This window comes from Balaenoptera borealis (genome assembly GCF_965194805.1).
Source record: "Balaenoptera borealis genome assembly, chromosome: 5".
NCBI lineage: Eukaryota > Metazoa > Chordata > Mammalia > Artiodactyla > Balaenopteridae > Balaenoptera > Balaenoptera borealis.
This window is the reverse complement of record NC_138862.1, coordinates 48,153,531-48,177,555: the sequence shown is the minus strand read 5'-3', so window position 1 is coordinate 48,177,555 and position 24,025 is coordinate 48,153,531. Positions and strand designations below refer to the sequence as shown.

General features: G+C 36.6%; 1 protein-coding gene across 8 annotated transcripts in view; it reads right to left on the bottom strand.

Annotated features, from left to right (window-relative positions):
* The window catches only part of TBC1D23 (TBC1 domain family member 23), a 67,980-nt gene that overhangs the window by 30,898 nt on the left and 13,057 nt on the right, over window positions 1-24,025 (bottom strand). For 4 of the 8 annotated variants that reach the window (XM_082392094.1, XM_082392096.1, XM_082392098.1 and 1 more), the window contains 6 exons: window positions 11,634-11,745; window positions 10,196-10,301; window positions 8,942-9,146; window positions 4,007-4,130; window positions 396-520; window positions 258-304 (listed from right to left, as the gene is read on the bottom strand). In XM_082392094.1, coding sequence (XP_082248220.1) covers window positions 258-304; window positions 396-520; window positions 4,007-4,130; window positions 8,942-9,146; window positions 10,196-10,301; window positions 11,634-11,745 — 719 coding nt within the window. Of the gene's footprint in view, window positions 1-257; window positions 305-395; window positions 521-3,992; window positions 4,133-8,941; window positions 9,147-10,180; window positions 10,302-11,633; window positions 11,746-24,025 lie in introns of those variants that run through there. The other 4 variants (XM_082392099.1, XM_082392095.1, XM_082392097.1 and 1 more) reach the window with 2 other exon arrangements.

Here is a 24,025-nt window from a genome sequence, read left to right as displayed (position 1 = left end):
GGAGGGCAGTTTATCTGAACAATGAAACCAAAGAAAGAGTATATGGAAAAGAATTGAAAGAGTGAAAAATACATAGAAGGAATGAATGAGGGTGGCAAATCAGGGGCAAGAGTCTTTAAGGTCTGTACCTGGAGAGTGTGTAAGAGTTGAATGGAACCTCAGAGCTCTTCTAGAGTAATATTCTAAATTTATAGATGAGGAAACTGAGTTTCAGAAAACTGACTTGAAATGCTTTCTCCACATTAAATAATACTTACGGATAACTTCTTCTTTGCTGTCAGACTCCTGTGCCAAAATGACTTCTCTGTAAAAAGAGAATCAAATGGATTTGAGTTAAATATTAACAGAGCACCCTGAGAACAGAGAGGAAAAAATCTAGCCAACTTGATACTTACTTTGCATTAACAAGGATTATTAACATTAAGAAATAAATAAAAAATGGATCTGCTTGTTGTAGATATCCATCCCATATTGCCTGAGTGACTTCAATGGAACAGTAACAGGAAAAAAGACTTCCAAGCTGTAATCAGGAAATGAAATGAGAGATATAAACCACTGGCAACGACCTGTTCTTTTAAAAGTATTCAGGCAAATGCGTAACATTATATGAAACTGTCTGTACCTGATATTTAACTTGTACCTTAACTTTACTGTATGTAATCCAAAGGCAGAACATGTGGATTCAAGGCACAATGAAGCCACTTACTAGCTGTATGACTTAGGGTATGTCACTTAACCTCTAGAGCTTCCACTTCTACTTCTGTTTTTTAAAAAAAAAAAAGGAATACTACTACCCATCCTCTACCACTGTTGTGGTAAAGAGGAAGACAACTAACCTAGGATATATACAGTAACTAGCACATATCTGCCGCAGCATAATAACTAGCATAATTACCCACAAGCTCTGTAAGGGTAACTATTATAGTACTTAACTTGCAAGGTAACTGTGAGGATCAAGCATGGTAATTTGAGTTATGAGCATCAAATGAAATTGTAAGGACAATTTAAAGGCAAATTGTTCCCCAATCTTAGTTGTACATCATTTGAAACAGATGAGACAACATTCATGTCCCTCAAAACGTTTCAGGAGCTCTATGGTTTTCTACTTCAAATAAAAGAATTGTTAATGTGTAAGTTCCTCTAGAGCCCAACTGTGTTTTAAATTGCATAACTTCAGTGATATTTTTAGATTATTCCATTTTTATTAGATACAGAAACAATTCCGTCTAGAAGTTAAATTTCAAACATTCTTAATGGCTAAAGGGAGCTAACGAGAACACATACATTTAGTGAATATTTTGTGCCAAGTTCTAAATTACTGCCACATATCTTTTATTAAATATCTCTTATTCTAAATATTCTCACAACAGTCCTTCAAAATAGACATTTTCCTCCCCATATTATAGGTAAGAAAACAGACGTATATTAAATAACCTTCCTAACATCACAGAGCTAGTAAATGGTGATGTTTGGGCTAGAAAAAGCCTGACACTCCAAAGCTGATGTAACTGCTATTACAGTTGACCACAAAGCTTTTAAAGTACATAATGCTTCTAATGTTTTCTGTAACTGTTTAAAAATTACTATTACAAATACAGAAGATGAAATACAAACAGAATAGCAAGATATGGTCATCATTAAATTCAGTTAGCTAAACTAAAGCTACCACTGCATCATTCACAGTTATGAGTTCTCAAAGTTTAGGAATTTGTTTTGTTTCATCTCATGATTGAAAAAAAAAAAAAGACTCCATTCCATAGACATGATACTAGTAGCAAGAATGAACTACTTGGGGCATTGACAAAGTGAAACTGGTAGTTTCAGTAATCAGTTAAAATCTGCTAGCAGCACTGAGTACTACTTCAGAGTTCTGGTCACAGAAATGGCATTTCCCAGGCATGATGTGACGAGAGAGATCTCTATTAACGTATCAGAATGCTTAAAGAAAGTTTCTTACTTCAACACAAATAAGTAGATTTAATAGCAACATATGAATCTCAGAGAAACTACAATTTTATTATTTTTACTCAAAGTGAGAAGACTGCAGCCGAGAGGGAATGAAAGAATAGGCTGCTGCAGTATGAGATTTAGTATGCCAGGGCTGAAACCAATTGCGATTCTCTAGTCACCATTTCCTGATTACTCATCTCATCACCTTCTGAGATAGGTACTATTATTAGTTCCATTTTACAGATGAAGAAATCGAAGCTCAGAGGCTAAGTGTATTAAATCACACGGTTAGTAAGTGGCAGAAATGGAATCCTTCCTGAAGAAAAGTTAGGTAAGACATGATCAAGGAATACATTACAATTTTTGAAAATACGTATATTCTTCTAGAACCCAATCACTGTTTTAGAAAGATCTTCAAGTAACCCTAGAAGAGCAGTTCTCAAAGTATGGTCTGAGGAGCCTTGGAAGTCCCCAAGAGTATTTACAGGGGATTTGTGATGTCAAAGCTATTTTCATAATAACACTTAGATTTTGCCTTTTTCACATTCATTCTCTCACAAATGAACAACAGAATTTTCCAAAGGCTACACGAAATATGGTATCATCACAGATTCAATAGAGAAGTAGATATGAGAATGTACCTGCCTGTGCTCTAACCAAATACTGAGATTTTCAAAAATATTAAAAAATGTCACTATTCTAAATTTCTTTTTGGAAAATAGTTAATTTTCATTTAAAAATAGGTTATTTATGTTAACATGTATTGGATTTATCACTACTTCTAAATGAAATAATAAATGGTTAAAACTTCTTAATTTCTAACCAACATAATCCACATAAATCGTGGCTCCTCAATAAATGTTGAGTGTAAGAGGTCCTGAGACCAAAAGGTTTGAGAACCACTAACCTAGAATAATAAAACTTCCCATTTAAAAATACAAATACAGGGCTTCCCTGGTGGTGCAGTGGTTAAGAATCCACCTGCCAATGCAGGGGACACGGGTTTGAGCCCTGGTCCGGGAAGATCCCACATGCCGCGGAGCAACTAAGCCCGTGCGCCACAACTACTGAAGCCCGTGTGCCTAGAGCCAGTTCTCTACAATAAGAGAAGCCACCAAAATGAGAAGCCCACACACCGCAAGGAAGAGTAGCCCCTGCTCACCGCAACTAGAGAAAGCTCGCGCGCAGCAATTAAGACCCAATGCAGCCAAAAATAAATAAAATTTAAAAAAATAAAAATACAAATATAGAATGACAGAGTACTGAGATGTACTTTTTAAAAAATTTTTTAAATTTATTTATTTTTTTGGCTGTGTTGGGTCTTTATTGCTGCGTGCGGACTTTTCCTAGTTGCCGCGAGCGGGGGCTACTCTTTGTTGCGGTGTGCAGGTTTCTCATTGCGGTGGTTTCTTTTGTCGTGGAGCATGGGCTCTAGGGCACGCGGGCTTCAGTAGTTGTGGTGTGTGGGATCAGTAGTTGTGCCTCGCGGCCTGTAGGGCGCAGGCTCAGTAGTTGTGGCGCACGGGCTTAGTCGCTCCGCGGCATGTGGGATCTTCCCAGCCCAGGGCTCAAACCCGTGTCCCCTGCACTGGCAGGCGGATTCTTAACCACTGCGCCACCAGGAAAGTCCCTGAGATGTACTTTATATTCTTTTATATTAATCATTTGATAATCTTATTTTCCTTGTCATTGGATATCATTTCTTATACATACTATCAACAATTTAATCACACAGTTTTAAAGTGAACTGATACATATCATATATTTATATATATTACATATATATATTATACATAAGTAAACATATCACATATATTTACATATATTTGTAAAACAACAAAAGGCTAAACTTCATATTAAATAATTTAAACTAATGTAAGTGAAGAGCAAAAAAAATCATTTTTGAAGTGCCAATAATTTTACTCCTTTGGTTTAAATAGTAATAGTCTATAATTTAGTACTTTTCTTTCTCTTCCTTGGGGGGGAAAAAAAAAACCTAACTATAGTTTTATAGAAAGCTATTTTTCATTAAGTGTTCCTACTTTCACTTTATTACCCAGTTGAGTGCATAGGAGTCTGGAGTAATTTTCTTTGTATCAAGAACAGAACAAAGCTCTGGCTCATGGTACTGGATGAGTAATCGGAAAAGATGAAATGGTCTCCCCTTCAGGGAACAATCCCTAAAAAACAAAAGAAGCAAAGTTTCTTGCATTAATAGGTCAGAAATGATCATGTCAGTAACCGATCCTCCTGCAATACCCACCTCCCCTCCCTACCCCAGAACATCTGAACACCACAGCACTGACAACAGCAAGCCTGCCTGATACAACCGGGCAGACCTCTCTTGCTAACACCTAATATACCTGACCTGAAAGAAAGTCTGTAGAAACATCAGGTCTACAGCCAACTCTAGGCAGAGTCTTTCCAGGTGAACCCAGGCAGCACTCAGGAGAAAGGACTACAAGGACCAATGAAAACAGTGGGACCACTTAGGTTATTCTGATAAGTTTTGGATCCCAAAAGGATATCTGGAGAGTCCTGAGGAAGTCCAGCTCCCTTCTTCCCTGCCAAATAAGAAGAAACTCCTAGAAAGGCTTCAGGTTAGCTCCACAGTTAATGTACTCAATTAGGAATCCTTCAGCAAAGGTACAAGTCTGAAATGGCCACAGATGAACATTCCAAAATAGTGGACCCAGAGCCTTAGAAGCTGTTGAAGTGGCCTGGGTATCAGGTGTTCAGAGTGAATCCTGGGAGGTGCCAAACACTGACCTTATTGAGTAACTGTACTACTTCTTACCTTGTTCCCCTATGTCTCATAAATCATTAAAAATTTAAACAGTTCAAAGCACAGGCCATCATAATAAAAGTCAGTATTTATTGAGGAAATACCATGTGCCAGACACTATAATAGACACTTTACAAAGTTACCTCATTTTATCTTTACAGGCAACTCTATGAAAGATACTATTATCATCTTCACTTTACAGATGAGAAAAATGAGGCTTAGCTGCAGTCAAGCAGCCCACCCAAGGTCATGTAGCTAAGAAGTGATGGAGCTAAGACTTGTACACAGAAACTGGGCATTAAACCATTATGCATACTACCCTTCCACATATGTAATTTAATATTTCAACAAGTGGTATTCTGGTAGATGTGCAGTCTAAAAAAAGCAAACTATAAAAAAACTGAAGGACTTCCCTGGCAGTCTAGTGGTTGAAACTCCATGCTTCCACTGCAGGGGGCGGGGGTTTGATCCCTGGCCGGGGAACTAGGATCCCGCATGCTGCAGGGCATGGCCAAAGGAAAAAAAAAAAAAACACTGAAACAAGGTAAAAGGCTTCATGTAAAAAAGTTAATGAAATGAATGTCAGTTTTAACATAAAAGCATTGATAAAGAATGTTTCAAAATGCTATTCCAATGGGAATAATGAAAAATAATTTCTACAAAACTAAGCTCTAAGGTCAATGCCAGGATTTGGTATGACCCTCTATCTACCATTTTCTAATACTGCAGATAACAGGGAAGTTTTGTAGAAAAAGCCCTAAATTGGTAATTCAGATGCCCAAAGACAGAAGTGGATTCATATTGGCAAGATTACCTCCTCCTTAGTCTGAATACTTTCCCCACTCTACATATGCAAGGCAATAGACTGCTGAAACAAAACACATAAACACAGGCTGTAAGCAGAGTAGGGACACACACTGTAAGGACAATTGCCTAGTTTGCCTCAGAAAAAGTGGAACATCTCAGACAGTCAGCCATTGCAACAGCATCTATTCATTTAATAGCTGTGTATTACAAAGTTACTCTCCACTGCAAAGCACTGTGCTTGATAGAGTTCTACCCATGTTATATCTGAATCTGTAATAAGAAGATATATTATAGTGGAGCTGTTCTAGCAACATTTTGTGGGGCTGGGCCCTATGCAGGGGTATTAACACTGACCCTGGCTGGAGTATTGTGTTACATGTGGAACTCATGGAAACAGTAACCGGAGGAACCTGACCAGACGGTATGTTACACAGCTCAATGTAAACCCCAATCCCTCTACTAGTAACTACCACCGCCAACATTCTGTAGAGATAAAGCTGGAACATCATGTCCCTTGCTATTACTAGCTCTGTTACACTGAGAGGTGGTAAAATATAAGCAGTTGAGAGACTTAGTATAACAGAATGACTCCCAAATATGAATTCCAGTCTCAGCTTTACCATGACTTTAGCCCTGTATTCTGGCACCTCGGGGTCTGTTTCCCTAACACGAAGCACTATCGCTTCCAGGTAGCACAGAGGTTCTCCACTCTGGAGTACACTAGAATCACCTGGGAGTTAAAACAAAAACAAAAACAAATACAAAAAAAACCCTACATGGCTCTACATGGTGTATTTATATTTGAAACTTCAAGGACCAGTATGTTTTAAAAGTTCTTTGGCTGAACAGACATTTCTCCAAAGAAGATATACAAATTGCCACTTAGCACATGAAAAAATGCAGAAAATCATTAGCTGTCAGGGAAATGCAAATCAAAACCATAATGAGATACCACTTCACACTCAGTCTGGCTATAATTTAAAAAAAAAAATTGTTGACAAGGATGCGTAGAAACTGGGATCTTCATGCACTGCTGGTGGGAATAGTAAACGTTGCAGTTATTGTAGAAAAGTCTGGCAATTCCTCAAAAGGTTAAACACAGATTTACCATATGATTCAACATTTCCACTCCTAGGTATATACCCAAAAGAAATGAAATACATGTCCACATAAAAACCTGTACACAAAGGTTCACAAATGCATTATTCATAATAGCTAAAAAGTGAAAACAATCCAAATGTCCAGCAACTGTTGCATGAGTAAATAAAATGTGGTATTTTATTTATATTGTGCATACAATGAGATATTACTTGGCAATAAAAAGAAATAAGTAATGATATATGCCATAATATGGATGAATCCTTAAAAGACTATACTAAGTAAAAGAAGGTAGTCACAAAAGACCACATATTATATGATTCCATTTATATAAAATCTCCAGAATAGGCAAATCCATAGAGAAAGATTAGTGGTTGCCTAGGGCTGAGAGTGTTGGGGGAAAATGGAAAGTTGCCTGCTAATGAGTATTGGGGTTTCTTTTGGGGGTGACAGAAACATTCTAAAAATGATTGTGGCTATGGCTGCACAACTCTGTGAGCATACTAAAAACCACTGAATTGTACATACTAAAAGGATGAATTTTCTAATATGTGAATGATACTTTAAGCTATAAAAGAAAAAGAAAAAAAAAGTTCTTCAGTTGATTCTAATAAGCAACGAGGGTGGAGAACCTTATTAGTTACAGCACAGGTGTCCAATCAAACTTAGGTTCAAATCCTGACTCAGTCATACAGCAGAAGTGTAATCCTGAATAAATCATTTAATGTCTTTCTTTGCCTCAGTTCCTACAGCTGTAAATCAGAGATACATACCTTACAGTGGTCACTGTTTAAATGAGAAAATACACAAAGGACCTACACCTAACACAGTGTGTTATCGCACAGAAAAGCAGAAAACAATGGTAGCCATTTAACTATCAAGCTCCAGAATAGCTGCACACTGCAATCAACCGAGAAGCTCTAAACCTCAACAAACATCAGCGCACCGATGTCCTCCTCAGAGATGTGATTTAATTAGTCAGGTATGTAAACGGGCATCAGAATTTTTAAGAACTCTCCCCAATGATTCCAATGTGCATCAAAGGTTCACTGTGCAGCCAAACCACTGGTCTAGATTATGTCAAAAGTTCCTTTTGGCTCTAAAATCCTGACTACCTGATCCACAGCACTGAGAACTATAAGAACTCTTTCTGGCCTCGTAAGTGCCACATCTGCTACTACCCACCCCCCTCCCCCTGCCCCCCACAACGACCTACACATCTGTCTAGACTCAACTTAAGTGTCACGTTCCCAGAGGAGACCTCCCTGACCTCCAGGACAAGTTAGGTCACCCTCATTATACATTCCCATAGCACTCTATATTTCACCTTCCTCACACTCAGCACACTTCTAATTACTTGTTCAACGCCTGTATTTCTAGGACTATATTCCAAGCTGTAACCCCAGCACCTCATTTAAAGTAGCAGCACTCCAAAAATTTTACTTTTTACTTAGAAACTATAATGTTACTTTTTTATAAGTAAAGAAATCAAAAAAGTATGAAGAGTTATACAGCATATATAAACCCTAGAAGCATAAATTACTTTTTTAAAAATTGGAGTATAATTGCTTTACAATGTTGTGTTAGCGTCTGCTGTATGACGAAGTGAATCAGCTATATGTATACATATACCCCCTCCCTCTTGGACCTCTCTTCCTCCCACCCCCACTCCACCCACCTAGGTCATCACAGAGCACCGAGTTGAGCTCCCTGCGCTATACAGCAGGTTCCCACTAGCTATCTATTTTACACGTTAATGTGTATATGTCAATCTAAAAGCACTGAGCTGAGCTCCCTGTGCTATATAGCAGGTTCCCACTAGCTACCTATTTTACACGTGTTAGTGTATATATGTCAATCTAAATCTCCCAATTCATCCCACTCCCCCTTACCCCCCATTCTCTACATCTGTGTCTCTATTCCTGCCCTGCAAATAGGTTCATCTGTACCATTTTTCTAGATTCCACATATATGCGTTAATATATGATATTTGTTTTTCTCTTTCTGACTTACTTCACTCTGTATGACAGACTCTAGGTCCATCCACATCTCTACAAATGACCCAATTTCGTTCCTTTTTATGGCTGAGTAATATTCCATTGCATAAATTCTTAACTAAAGAATCCTCTAAAAAATGTTTATAACCACAAAAATAAAGTCAAATAACAATTATGATTCAAACAACCTTAAAAATTATTTGAACCTTTTACTTTACCATAAAAATAAATCTAACAACTTTAGTTCAAAACAAACTAGACCTTTATTCATTTTTAAAAGTGTAATAACTAAATCATATTTTACCTGGGAATGTACTTATTCATGATAGCATAAAAGCAGTTGTATAAATCGCTGCGTGGCAGTTGAAGACGCACCAACGGTTTGAGTAGATGTATCCAGCTAAGGGACGTGCTATATTTAATGTTACGTGATTTACAATAAAAGGTAATTACAGATTCAATATCCAAAAGTAATTCTGCTGCCTTCTCTTCGGGCACTGAAAGCTGGTCTAGAAAATAAGTGTCAAAATAAAGTTACCAAGGGCCTGTTAGATGCTCAGTTATTGGACAAAATACTGGGTTACAAACATACAATACCATCTTACTGTATTTAGAGCATGTCAAGGGCAAAATAACTGCATAAAAGCACATTTTTCCTTATACTTATTTATATTCACTAGCTATTCAGTATTTACTAACTTAACAATACTTGATCTATATATATGTTATATAGATATATATATCTTATATATATCTATATAACATATAGATATATACAAGAATGGACAATCTGAAGCAGGAAAGGTAAGCATAACCCACATTCCTGGAAAGCAAAAAGTGTTTTCCAAATAACGGATTATCATCTACCCCATAATGGGCAGCTGCCACTATAGCTTTGTCAAGGGGAGGGAAAGTGATTCATTCTCCACCACCAAATTCCCTTTCCTTTGCCCACATCAGCAATAATGTTTCTGTTGAGGTTAGCACATAAAAGCCTATTTAGTCAATAAGTTAACTAAAATATGACAGAGAGAGAAACAAAAAGACCAATGGACTACAGATGAATTAAAAAAGAAAAATATAAACCAAATTAATTTAATCTTCAAAAGACCTTGTGGGGTGATTGGAAACCTATTCACCCATGATTGACAATACTTTTTCTATAGCAGATCATGACTTAACGACTTACAGATAAACTTTCGGAACACAGCCCCCTTAAATCTGAGGACTGTATACAATCATACCGATCTTCAATTATACAAAAAACAATTTTAAAACTGCCATAAAACTGTAAAGGTACTTGAAGAATTAAACATAATTATGCTAATGTTTAATCAAACATAATGCAAAAGAAACACTAAAAATCAGACTCTCTTAAAATATTAGACATTATTTCATAAGAATTTCAAAAGAGAAGTTCTAAAGCTATTTATTAGCCCTCTACAAATTCAACATATCCCAAATTATAACAAGTTAATTCTACTACAGAGCGACTCCTCCATCCAAAAATCATTATTTGAAAATTTTTTCACTGTTTGAAAACAATTATTAAACTTACCAATAAACTCCAGACAATCTTTGTGAATAGTGTTCTGTTCTGGCAGGTCTAAAATACCATCCCATGATGCCAAACTATCTCCTTTTCCTGCAACATTTAGAGCAATCTGGAAGAAAGATAAAAAAAGCAAATAGCTTCATATGTTATTTCTCATTCTTGGAAAATATGCTGTAATAATGGAGGCCTGAACTTAGGAATAATGCACACTTCAAAGATTACAAAGTAATGTATCTATATCAAATTTTACTACTTCATGTTAATCCAGTGAATAAAATGAATTACACAAAATATTTACATAATTATATATGTAAATTTATTTCAAGCAAACATCATTAATGCTATAGACTGAATGTTTGTGTCCCCTCACCCAAATTCATTTATGTTGAAACCTAACCCCGATGTTTTGGTATTTACAGGCAGGGCCTTTGAGAGGTGATTAGGACATGAGGGTGGAGCACTCATGAATGGGATTAGCCCCCTTATAAAAGAAACCCCAGTTAGCGCCCTTGTCCCTTCAGCCACGTGAGGACACATTAAGGAATTACTATTCTTTTCAATTTAGTAGTGTTATGGTTATTTTAAAAGTCTTTTATCTTTTAGACTTTCATACTAAAATATTTTAGTGTGCTACGAAGGATCTGCTTTAAAATAATCCAGTGGGCGGGGTGGGGCGGAAAGGACAGAATACTAATCAAATAAGACTGGCCAAATGTTGGTAACAGTTAAAGTTAAGTGATGGGTAAATGGGGGTTCACTAACAAGTCTCTCTACTTTTGTATGTGTTTTAAATTTCTATGACAAAACATTCAGAATGCTATATACAGTTGTAATTCCATTTCTGTTACATATATATGTGTAGAATGGAAAAAATAAGATGTGTCACCAAGGCGTTATTATGTGTTTTACCTATAAGTGGTAGATAACAGATGGTTTTTTATCTTATCCTTTGCTTACACATTTTAACAAAGGGAACTACTTCTTTTTTCATCATAAAAAAATCTTAATTTAAAATTTAAAAATGATAATACACATGTACTAGAGAACAGCTGAAGCGGAAAATAAAGCAAAGGAAAATCTCCTGTAATTCTAACACCCAGAGACCTGTTTCTTCTCCCTCCCTTTTTTTTTTAAAACATAGCTGAGATCATTCCATATCTGCAATTATATATCCTATTTTACTCATTGGTTGCATTTTCCCATTTCACTGAACAGTCTTCATAAACATCATTTCTAATGGCTACAAAAGAAAACACTGCCTTTCAAAACCTGAATTATTAAATATACCAAACACTACAGAAACACACATTTTAGCAAGCTGCTCTGTTTGATAAATTTTCTAAGTGTGGCATGTGCTTCTGCAACTAAGACAACTGAAAATAAAAATTCTAAAATATTATTCTTAAGTCATTACATTTTATTTGTTTCAGTTTCTAGTTACCTTCCAAACTTTAGCCCTCAGATCAGCAGGCAGTGGTCTCCCTTGAATTATATTTCTCAAAGTTTCAAGATCACAACCTCCTGCTTCCAAAGCTTCTTCAAGATCTTTTTCCCTGAAAAACAAGTCCCATTTATTAAGATAAATTTTATTTCTTGTTTTTCCTTCCTCAGTACTCATTTATAAGTATGACCTATTAAAGGTTATGTCTAAGAAAGAAAGGTTCTTGGCAGCCAAAATGTAATGCCAAGGCATACACCACATTCTGTTTTCTTGAAAGGAAATCTCAGGTTTCATACAGTCAATTTACTCTTATTTTACACTTAGTTCTAGCAAGCTTAGTTATCTGTTTTCTAAGATTAAAGAAATTTAAAAACAGGAAACAGGGCAAACAGCATTGAGAAGTCATAGTAATAGTAATATTCATAGTAGTGATAATGACTAATAACTTTCTATAGCACTAACTTCGTGCCAAGCACCGTTCAAACATTTCACATGCCTTTAAATTCTTGCAATAACCCTATGAAATAGGTTATATCACTGGCCCTAGCTTACAGACGTAAAAACTGAGGCAAAGGGGGGTTGTATAGCTTATAGTCACACAACTAGTAAGCAGTAGAACTAGGATTCAAATTTTAACAGTCTGGTTTCAGAATTTATGCTCTTAACATTATGCCAGATAGTGGCAAGAAGGAGAAACCATAAAATTGGGCCAAGAATTCAAGGTATGGGAATACTAGTACAAAACTATACAGATCTCATGCCTAGAAAAATACCTGTCTTACAGTGAAGATTCAATAACTGTTAGAGGAACGAAAAAAACTCTAATGGCATCACTGTATTTATTATATATATATATATTTTTTTAAAGGAATGCAAGGCTTGTTTATTTATTTATTTATTTATTTATTTATTTATTTATTTATTTATTTTTGGCTGTGTTGGGTCTTCATTTCTGTGTGAGGGCTTTCTCCAGTTGCGGCGAGCGGGGGCCACTCTTCATCGCGGTGCGCGGGCCCCTCACCATCGCGGCCTCTCTTGTTGCGGAGCAAGGGCTCCAGACGCGCAGGCTCAGTAATTGTGGCTCACGGGCCCAGTTGCTCCGTGGCACGTGGGATCTTCCCAGACCAGGGCTCGAACCCGCGTCCCCTGCATTGGCAGGCAGACTCTCAACCACTGCGCCACCAGGGAAGCCCAGTATTTATTATATATTAAAGCAAAATAATACCACATCCTCAAGTAAATTATCAAGTAAATCATCAAGCAGTTATGTTTAGTCTACTATGTTTAAGGAGAAAACTAAGTATGAAATAAATTTTATTTTCATTTGTATATGGTTAAAATAATACTTAAAAAAAAAAACTTCCACAAAGGTATGAATTGTTTTTTAGCCAGGAAATAACTACTTAAAATAGCTAATTCCCTCAGAATTCTCAAAAGCTAAGGTTCCAGTCATTGTTTACAATTTTAGTATACAATACATAAGAAATCTGTACAAATAAAAATCCCTAACTTAGCCAATTTCTAAAATTCTTTGGAGCAGGCTAAAAGGCAGAGCGTCCCACTAGGATCAGAAAACCAGGATTTTGTCATTTTTGTGGTTTTTGAGGAAAATAAATTACTCCATTACATTCTCTCAATAAGATAATGTAAATCCCTTCCTCTACTCATAGGATTCCAAGAATATTAGTTTAACTGTATAAATTTCCCAAAGTGTTGCCCCCTTAAGGGAAAGGAATTAAATGAAAATGTAATCACTTGGGTTCATATTCAACAGAAAAGCAGTGATCAAATTTGAGAGATTTCTTAACAAAGCTACTACAAACTCATATGTTTAAGAATCTAACTAGTAACCACACAAGAAACATTTCGTTCTTTTGCTATATGGTCACCAAAGTGTTGGACCAGAAAGTGAAAGAAACGTCATGTCTGCTGTTGAGACAGTTAATTAAGGTTTATAGTTGATAAAGACTGGGGTTTATCTATTCTATTTGGCCAAAATGTACACAACAGCCTGTTAGAATTCGAAGGATTGTTTGTAATCATTGCACAAAGAAAATATAATGGAATCTTTCTTAATAAATACCATACTTTTAAATGAGTAAATGTGTAAATGAACTGAAAACACCATTTAATGAGATAAAATTCTTTTTACCAAATTAATGAAGAACTAGAATTTTTCCATTTTTCTTTTTTTTTTAGTATTTATTTATCTATTTGGCTGCGTCATATCTTACTTGCGGCACATGGGATCTTCGTTGCAGCATGCGGGATCTTTCAGTTGCTGCATGCAGAATCTTTAGTTGCGACAGGCGGGATCTTTAGTTGTGGCATGTGGGTTTTAGTTCCCTGACCAGGGATTGAACCCGGGCCCCCTGCATTGGAAGCACGGAGTCTTAGCCACTGGACCACCACGGAAGTCCCTAGAATTTTTGCATTTTTCAGTGTAAAATCCTTGGTTTCTTTTTGAACTTTGCCAAATCCCTTACTATTCCAGACAACAAAGTCAGTACTTTGGGGCAAAATGTCCAATCCTCAGTGTACTTGATAATAATGTACAAGCACACCTCTGTTGATACAGCTGCTATTGGATTATTTGATGCTGCCCCCAGGGAACCACAAATGTGGTTTCCAGGAACACAACCACGAGCAAGAGACCAGAAAATGCTCCACCTTAAGTCGTCAAAGGCACTTCTCACAAACTAAACAATTAAAAGTAATGTTATCTTCTGAACAAGGTGTTCAAAGGTTTAGTTATCAGACCTTCAACATTACAAATGTGCATGTAAAAGTAGTAAAAGAGCTGAAAACAGTGAAGCTAATTCATAAAAGAGTCAATTTCCTATCAAGAGATAGGAACTCTATGGCATTTAGCTCTCAGACAGAACTTTCCTTCCCGGAAAGCAAATTTCTTTTTACTTTTGAACAAGCAATACCTAATATCCAAAAGAAAAACGCATGTCTGGTGGAGTATGACTGGGCGGGTTGCGATTTTTTAAGTCTTCTTTGATTATGGTGGCTTCTTACTATCCTTACAAGATAAAGTTGATAGAAATGTACTGGATATTCAGACAGGTCTTAAAAATAGAAAGTACAGGCCTTGTCCATTTATCCTAGTAAATATGAAAAATAAGTAATTGTCTTCTTTGCTCAAAGATTTAAGGCAAAACAAATCCAAAGTTTTAGGGTTGGAAAGAAGCAGAAAGGCATCTCTTCCTGACTCTGTACCTTTAAACTATAACATTTGTTTGCATAACAGTATAGGGCTTCCCTGGTGGTGCAGTGGTTAAGAATCCACCTGCCAATGCAGGGGACACGGGTTAGATCCCTGGCCTGGGAGAATCCCACATGCCAAAGAGCAGCTGGGAGGGCCCGCGCACTGCAGCTGCTGAGCCTGTGCTCTAGAGCTCATGCTCTGCAACAAGAGAAGCCACGACAATGAGAAGCCCGCTCACCACAACGAGGAGTAGCTCCCGCTTGCCTCAACTAGAAAGCCCATGCACAGCAACGAAGACACAACACAGCCAAAAATAAAAACAAATTAATTAATTAATTTAAAAAATAGTATAGGTTTCTGTCAATGATCTATCAACGACATATTTTCAAAACTTAAATAACACTTAACAGAATTTCCCCATACCTGATGTTCTGTGGCAAAATCACCTAAGCACTGTAACCCGATCTGCTAATCACAGCAAGGCAAACAATGTGACTAAATTTATATGAAATTATTTTAATGATTATATTTAAGTTAGCAACTGAATTAGATTTTTCTTCCTCAACCAAATGGTGAGTAATTTCTAGCACACTGGAGCATTTGCACAACCCAAGTTAAGGGGGTGAAGGGACATGAATTTTCAAACACTACCAAATTAAGCATTCATTTCTAAATGCTTCTAGGATTAATAAATTCAATTTGAAATTTTGTAATTATTTTCCAAATAAGCTGTACATTTAATCATATTTAAAGTTTTAATTTTTAAAAGCAACTAGATTATACTATACGTTGTGTTCCTAAAACTTAAAAAGTTACAGAAAATCTGCCACTGGGAAAAACTAACTATATATTATGCTTTTTTCTAAATTCTGTTTTCTTCCCAATCATGTTCTAAACACTTCTCTTCCCTATAATTTCAAAATGTTTGCAAAGTTTAATTGTACACACTCCAAATAGGAGATGAAAACAAGACAGTCCATTGCCTAAAATTTTTTTACATATCTTTCTGCACTTAAAATCCATATTCATTATCAGCCATTCTGAACTCCCCTATACCCACCTCTCAGAGCCTGGCAACCACTGATTTACTCTCTGTCTCTATACGTCTACCTATTCTGGACATTTTATATATAGAACCATATATACATGGTCTTTATGTCTGGTTTCTCTCACTTAGCATAACGTTTTCAATGTTGTAGCATGTATCAGCACATGCTATTTATTGCCAAAAAATATTTCACTGAATGTACTATATTTTATCCATTCATCACTTAATGGACATTTGATTTGTTTCAACTTTGTGGCTATTGTGACTTTTTTGTTTTTAATTTTATTTTTTTAAATTTATTTTTGGCTCCGTTGGGTCTTCATTGCTGTGTGTGGGCTTTCTCTAGTTGTGGTAAGCGGGGGCTGCTACTCTTTGTTGCGGTGTGCAACAGGCTTCTCATTGCGGGGGCTTCTTTTGTTGCCGAGCATGGGCCCTAGAGCACACGGCCTTCAGTAGCTGCGGCACAAAGGCTTAGTTGCTCCACGGCATGTGGGATCTTCCAGGACCAGAGATCGAACCCGTGTCCCCTGCATTAGCACTGGCAGGCAGATTCTTAACCAGTGCACCACCAGGGAAGTCCATGACTGTCTCATAATTTTGCACATTAATATCAATAATTCAATTGGTTAAGTGTATGATGCATACATAATACTTATTAATTATTCATTCTTCCCAAGAAAGTCTGGAAGAATTTAAAAATCAAGTCTATTAAAACTTCACACCCATTAGAATGGCTATTATTTTAAAAAAGAATGAAAAAAACCCCAGAAAATAAATGACGGTGAGGATGTGGAGAAACTGCAACTCCATGCACTGCTGGTGGGAATGTAAAATGGTGTAGCCACTTTGGAAAATAGTATGGCTATTCCTCAAAAAAATTTAAAAGTAGAACTACCATATGCTCCAACAATTCCACTTCTGGATATATACCCAAGAGGAGTGAAAGCAGAAACTTAAACAGATATCTGTACACTCATGTTCATAACAGCATTATTCATAATAGCCAAAGGTGGATGCAACTTATATACCCTTTGATGGATTAACAGATAAATAAAATAGGGTGTGTGTGTATACATATACATGTATGTATGCATGTATACATATACACACACACACACACACACACACACAATGGAATATTATACAGCCTTAGAAAAGGATATCCTGACACGTGCTACAACATGGATGAATCTTGAGGACATTATGCGAAATGAAATAAGCCAGTCACAAAAAGACAAATGATGTACAATTCCACTTATATGAGCACCTAGAATAGTCAAATTCATAGAGACAGAAAGCAGAATGGCGGCTGCCAGGGACTGGAGGCAGTGGGGGAATGAGGAGTTTGTGCTTGATGGGTACAGAGTTTCAGTTTTACAAGATGATAAGTGCTCTGGAGATCAGTTGCACAACAATGGGAATATAGTTAACATTACTGAACTGTATACTTAAACGGTTAAGATGAGAAGTTTTATGTATCTATTCTACCATAATTTTAAAAATTCAACTATATTCAATATATCATAAAAGTTCATCATGGGACTTCCCTGGCGGTCCAGTGGTAAAGAATCCACCTTGCAACGCAGGGGACACGGGTTCAATCCCTGGTCAGGGAACTAAGATCTCACATGACACAGGGCAGCTAACCCCGCGCACCACAACTACAGAGCCCAAGCACCCTGGAGCTTGCACGCCACAACTAGAGAAAACCTGCACGCCACAACTACAGAGAAGCCTGCGCACCACAACAAAGAGCCCACACGCCGCAACTAAGACCCAATGCATCCAAAAATAAGATAAATAAATCTTTTAAAAAAGTTCATGAATCCAGGCTTTAGAGTCAGATCTGAGATCCAGTATTGGCCCAACTCAATAGCCATGTAATCTTAAGCAAGTAACATATATAGAAACAGTGCCTATCTTAGATCAGTTAACACTTAAACAAATTTCTGAACACAAAGCATTCTGTGTAATACTTGGCACATAATTCTTCAATAAATAGAAGCCGCGAATACTATTACTGTTGTTATTATTACTGAACAATAGCTGACTTTTAAAAACTGACTTTTTGGGACTTCCCTGGTGGTGCAGTGGTTAAGAATCCGCCTGCCATTGCAGGGTACACAGGTTCAATCCCTGGTCCAGGAAGATCCTACATGCCGCGGAGCAACTAAGCCCGTGCGCCACAACTGCTGAGCCTGAACTGTAGAGCCCGCGTGTCACAACTACTGAGCCCACGTGCCTAGAGCCTGTGCTCCACTACAAGAGAAGCCACTGCAACGAGAAGCCCGTACACCGCAACTAGAGAAAGCCTGTGTGCAGCAACAAAGATCCAATGCAGCCAAAAACTTTAAAAAAATAATAAAAATTTTTTAAAAATGGTAGAACCAGCATTAGAAAACAAATAATTCATTTAAAAACATTGAAAAATAAAAATTGACTTTTTTTTTATCGTAACAAAATCAAAGGGGATTTCCAATGTATTTTGACCTCCAGGAAGAAATGAGACAGGACTGGAACTCGGAGCCCTCAGAAAAGGCGATAGGAATATTCTGATCAGAAGGTGTGCAAAGCCAGAAACAGGCAGAAAAGGAAGTAAAGAACCAAATGGGAAGAGTGAGAAAGGATCTCAAATTAGCACAGACAAGAGGCAGGCACGGTGCAGGTCTTAGATCTGAAAGCAAGAACAACACTATAAAACTTTTAGAAAGAAAAACACAGGAGAAAATCTTTGTAACCTTAGTTACAAAGGAGTTCTTAGATGTGTACCAAAAGGATGATCCATAAAAGGAAAAACTGATGAATTAGATTTCATTAAAATTAGAAACTTCTCTTGAAAAGAAAAACAAGGAAAGGACATGCCACAGATTGAGAGGAAAAAATGTAAAATTTCTGATAAAGGACTGTGTCCAAAAAATACACCAAATGCTTACAACTTAATGAAACGGAGCAGGACCTTATGGTCCTTGCCCCCATGTCCTCAGCCAGCCTTTTGTGTGTGGAAAACCTTCAGCCAAAGAATAAGTTTAATCAGAGAAGTGAGAAAATGCAGAAACAAAGGAAAACAGTCCAACAAACTAAATAATAATAGTTTAGTCATTAAGCATAGTCAAGGACCTTTAGTTCTTTAAGGGCTACAGATAATACTCTGAGCCATATCCTGTGAGCTGTCTTATAGATACTAAAACCCCCACCAGGTGGGAGAAGTTAACTACTTGACAACCAAATTGCAGCCATGACATAAGCTGCCACAATTCTGAGAGCTGGCCTCAAAGAAATGGGAACAAACCAACCCTGGAACTGAAGATTAACTGTACTTAAAACAATCAAGATGACGCTGATCAGACCACCCCATGTCCAATTTCAAGGTGACTGTCAGAGCTGCCTATGCTCTTTCTGCATGTAGTCCCCTCTTTTCACCTATAAAAGCTCTTGCCCACTGACTGTCAGTGGGTGGGAGTTGGCCTATGGGCAGGAGTCCACCCCCCACCCCCCTTCTGCTGGCCCCCAAAATAAAACAAACCTTCCGTTCCACCATGCCTCTTTATTGGCTTCAGAGCAGGGGGCAGCCACACTCCCACTTTCAGTAACATTAATAGTAAGACAAAGCCTGATTAACAAAAAATGGGCAAGTAATTTGAACAGACACTTCACAAAAAAGACATATGAATGGCAAATAAGTACACGAAAAGAAGCTCAACATCATTAGTCATTAGGAAAGTAAAATAAAAATCAAACCCATAATGAGACAGCGCTACATTCCCACCAGAAAAACTAAAAGACTAACAGTAACAAATGTTATTTATTGTAGGGCGAAACTGCAACTCTCATACATAGTTGGTAGGCATGAAAAATGGAACTGAACTTGGTATCCAGTTCGGCAGTTTCTTATAAAGTTAAACATAATTTTTTCCATTCAACCCAGCCATTCAACTTCTAGACATTTACCTAAGAAAAACAAAAGCATATATTCACACAAAGACTTCTATATGAATATTCATAGCAACTTTGTTTACAACAGCCCCCAAATGGAAAAATACATATGTCCATCACACTGATCATTGGAAAAACAAACTGTAGCATAAAGTGGAATACTACTCAGAATTTCAAAGGCAAAAACTATATGTAACAACATGGATGAATCTCAAAAGCATTATGTTTTTAGTGAAAAAAGCTAGAACAAAAGACTAGTATATACTGAATGGTTCCATTTAACTGAAATTTTACAAAAGGCTGAACTATAGGGATAGAAACAGATTAGTGGTTTCCAAGGCCGGGGGTAGGAAAAGGGGACTGACTACGAAGCAGTACAGGGAACGTTTTGGGGTGATGGAAGTGCAGTGCTGGCTACGTGATTGTACACGCTGGGTAAAACTCATCAAACTGCACCCTTAAAATTGGTGCATTTTCTTGTATTTAAATTATATTATAAAAAAAGATAACTAAAAATATGTAAGGCACCTTAAGATTCTTACAAATATATTTCGTCATTATAAAGTTAATGGTGTTACTATTAATAAAGAACTTGGGATAGCATATTACTATGGGATTTCTTTATATGGAATTTCAAAATAATTTAGGGATCACATAGTCAAATAATTTTTTTTTCCGCCCCCTCCCCCAAATAATTTATTTTTAAGTTTAAGTTAAACCAAGTAAATAAATGCATTAAAATACTGCCTCTCTTTAATATGTGAAAGTGCTTCTGAGGATAAATTTTCTGCTTTCTTTACTATCTTGGCGAGATTTTTGTTCAGTCATTTTCATAGGAACGGCACTCCTTGTGACCAGTATTTATGAGTGAAGGAGTAAGGCTTGGAGGGAAGTATGTGGCTCTAAAATGGCTTTTTCTAATTCTGAACAGCTAACTGGTCTATATGGCACTTATATTTTCTGTTGTGGCCTTTTTCAGTAAAACAGTCAAACAAAAATTCAATACACTATCTTGATATTACTTTATTTTAATGATATTATCCCATTTTTAAAAGTCATTTTAGAGAATTTGGCCAATGTATAAAAAAATTTAAAAACCAACACAAGTCGGTGGGGGAGGGATAAATTGGGAGATTGGGATTAACATATACACACTACTATATATAAAATAGATAACTAAAACGGACCTACTGTATAGCACAGGGAACTCCACTCAATACTCTGTAATGGCCTATATGGGAAAAGAATCTAAAAATGAGTGGATATATGCATGTGCATAACTGATTCAGTTTGCTGTACACCTGAAACTAACAAAACATTGTAAATCAACCATACTCCAATTAAAAGTAAAAAAAAAAAACAAAAAAACAAGAAACAACCACAATTCTATTACCATAAGATAAACACTGTTAACATTCCATAAATAACTTTTCAGTTCTTCATATATATGTAAGTGTATGTGTGTGTGTACAGAAACATATATGCACATAACAACTGTATTATATTGAATATATGTATATTTTTAATAAGCGATTTTTAAAAATATTTATTTATTTATCTATTATGGCTGCGCCAGGTCTTAGTTGTGGCATGCAGGATCTTTAGTTGCAGCATGCGGACTTCTTAGTTGCAGCATGTGTGAGGGATCTAGTTCCCCGACCAGGGATCGAACCCGAGCCCCCTGCATTGGGAGTTTGGAGTCTTACCCGCTGGACTACCAGGTAAGTCCCTATATTGAATATATATAATTTTATGCTCTGCAGGATTCACTTATTTATATTTTTCAAAAATGTCATACACATTTCTCTGAGTCATTCAATACTCTTAAAAAATAAGATTTTTAATGGCTGAGTAATTGATTTGGCTGTCCCCCTACTGCTTGGTATTTATGTACTTTCTAAATTTTCCTTGCATTAATCTTTTCCCACTTATCCTTAGCACAAATTCCCTCAAGAATTATTCAATAATCAATATTCTTTAATGTTAAAAGTTAGGTAATGCAGGCATCAAATATTATTTAGAATTATGACAGTATCCATTTGAACAAAAAACAAAATCGTGAAAGATGGGTACTTCAGAGAAATGAAATAGGAAGGAAACTTTCACTTCTCACATAGCATCAGTCAGTACAGCTTGAGTATACTTATAATACATATTATATTCGTATGCACTGCTTGAATAATTTAAATAACATTTATGGATTCCTTTTTAACATATATACCTTTCACCAAGCAATAATTAATAATGAGTAAAGTGAGTCAGCTACAGGCATGTTCAAAGCAGTGCTTATTTTAACTATGAAAAACTACAAACAATGTAAATTGTCCTAAAATGAGGAATTGATTTAAATCAGCAGATGGAATACTAAGCAACAGTTTAAAATGCTAAAAAACAATTAATAACATGGAAAATGTTTATGATATTAAGGACATGTATTAAGTTTTTAAGAAAAAAAGAGTTTTAAAATTAACATCCAGGGAGGAACCAAGATGGCGGAGTAGAAGGTATAATGTTATGTCATAATTCTAGTTATTACTTTAAAATGTATATCTCAGAAATAACTAAAAAAATAAAATAAAATAAACATCCAAGCATACATGTTTAAAAGAAAAAGTACATTATCCCCACTCCCCAGCCAGTCTTTCCCATACACATGGGGAAGGATATAAAAAAAGTTTATTTCTAGTGGTTTACTTACAGGGGAATTTTAATTTGTTTTGTTTTGTTTTGTTTTAGGGGGATTATTATCTGAATCCTCAAAAATGAACAAATATTTGCAAGGAGAAAAAAGATGATAATTCTCACCTCAAACATACATGTCCTTGCTTAAAGTATTAAGTATCTACTACTTAAGAAAGACTATTTCACATAATCAGTAAGAAGAAAACAATCAGTAAGAAGAAAACAATGTGGCATGTGTAACATACATATATTAATTTATTTTAGTTCTCTCATACTGAATAGTGAAAGTGTAAAAAAAAATAAACAAGTGCAACCCATACTGACAACAAACTTTTCTAAAAGTTTAAATACATGATAAATTTGGAAGGAAGTTAAAAGATGTAAAATTATTTGTTTCTATTTTTGAGCATGGAAGAAAATTAATTTTGGAGAAGGGATGTCCTCCTCATGCTTCCTGTGTAAGGAGTTAAAAGTAGAGGGTGGAAGGGTGGCATAGATTTGCTATAAGAACTTTCATGTGGCTTCACTTTATGTCCTCAGTATTAATTCCATGGCCTAAGACTTCAAGAACATTCTTAACGCCCTGAACTTCACTCCTTTGTCTTCCTGCCTCATTCAGAAAGCTGCAAACTCCTAACACCGGGATAATCTAACCAGTTCTGCCTTCTTTGTTCCTATACTCTGCTCACTGAGGACTCCATGGGAAAAGAAATTAAGACAACTTCATGATGCTATCATAGATTCACCACCATCTATTTCTTCTAGGCATCAATACTACCTGAAAATCTTCCCCTATTTACTACTTTCTTCAGACTCCCTACCCAGCCACTTTACCTCAAGTGACATTACTTCTGACTCCAAAGAGAAAATATAGGACAGCAGGCTTCTCTTCCCTTTGATCTCAGCCACTCTCCAAAACCAGACATAAGTAACTTATTATCCCAGACATCATTTCCTTCTTCCCTATATGCACAGATGTCTAGGCATTCTTTCTCTAGTCCAAGACTGATAACTTCACCTGGGTCTTATCTCCCTCACCCCTCCCTCCCCCCACCCCCTCCACCCCACCCCAACTCCTCTGGAGCCATGTGCCACCAATTATCCCCCTCTCTCCTATCTTCCACTTCTCTTTCTCCACTGGCTCTTTCCTCTGAGCCATATACTCAAGTACTGCTATTAGAAACAACATCAATAATGAAAACCACAAAAACTCCTCCAAACTTTCCTTTCATGTAGGTAACCAAACTCTTGGTTGTTCCTTTCCCAGCAAAGCTTTCTGAAAGTATTCTTGATAACATATGTCACCACTTCTCCCTCATCTTCCACTCAACTCCTCCTCTTACGCACCCAATCATTCCTCCTCCTTCTCTGACACCCACAACTCCAGAGGGACCACTCTCCCTATGCTCCTTCCTAATAATCAAATCTTTACCTTAAATTGACCTTTCCAAGGCACCTGACGACTCTCCTTTCTCCAAAAAAAAAAACACACAGGGACTTCCCTGGTGGTGTAGT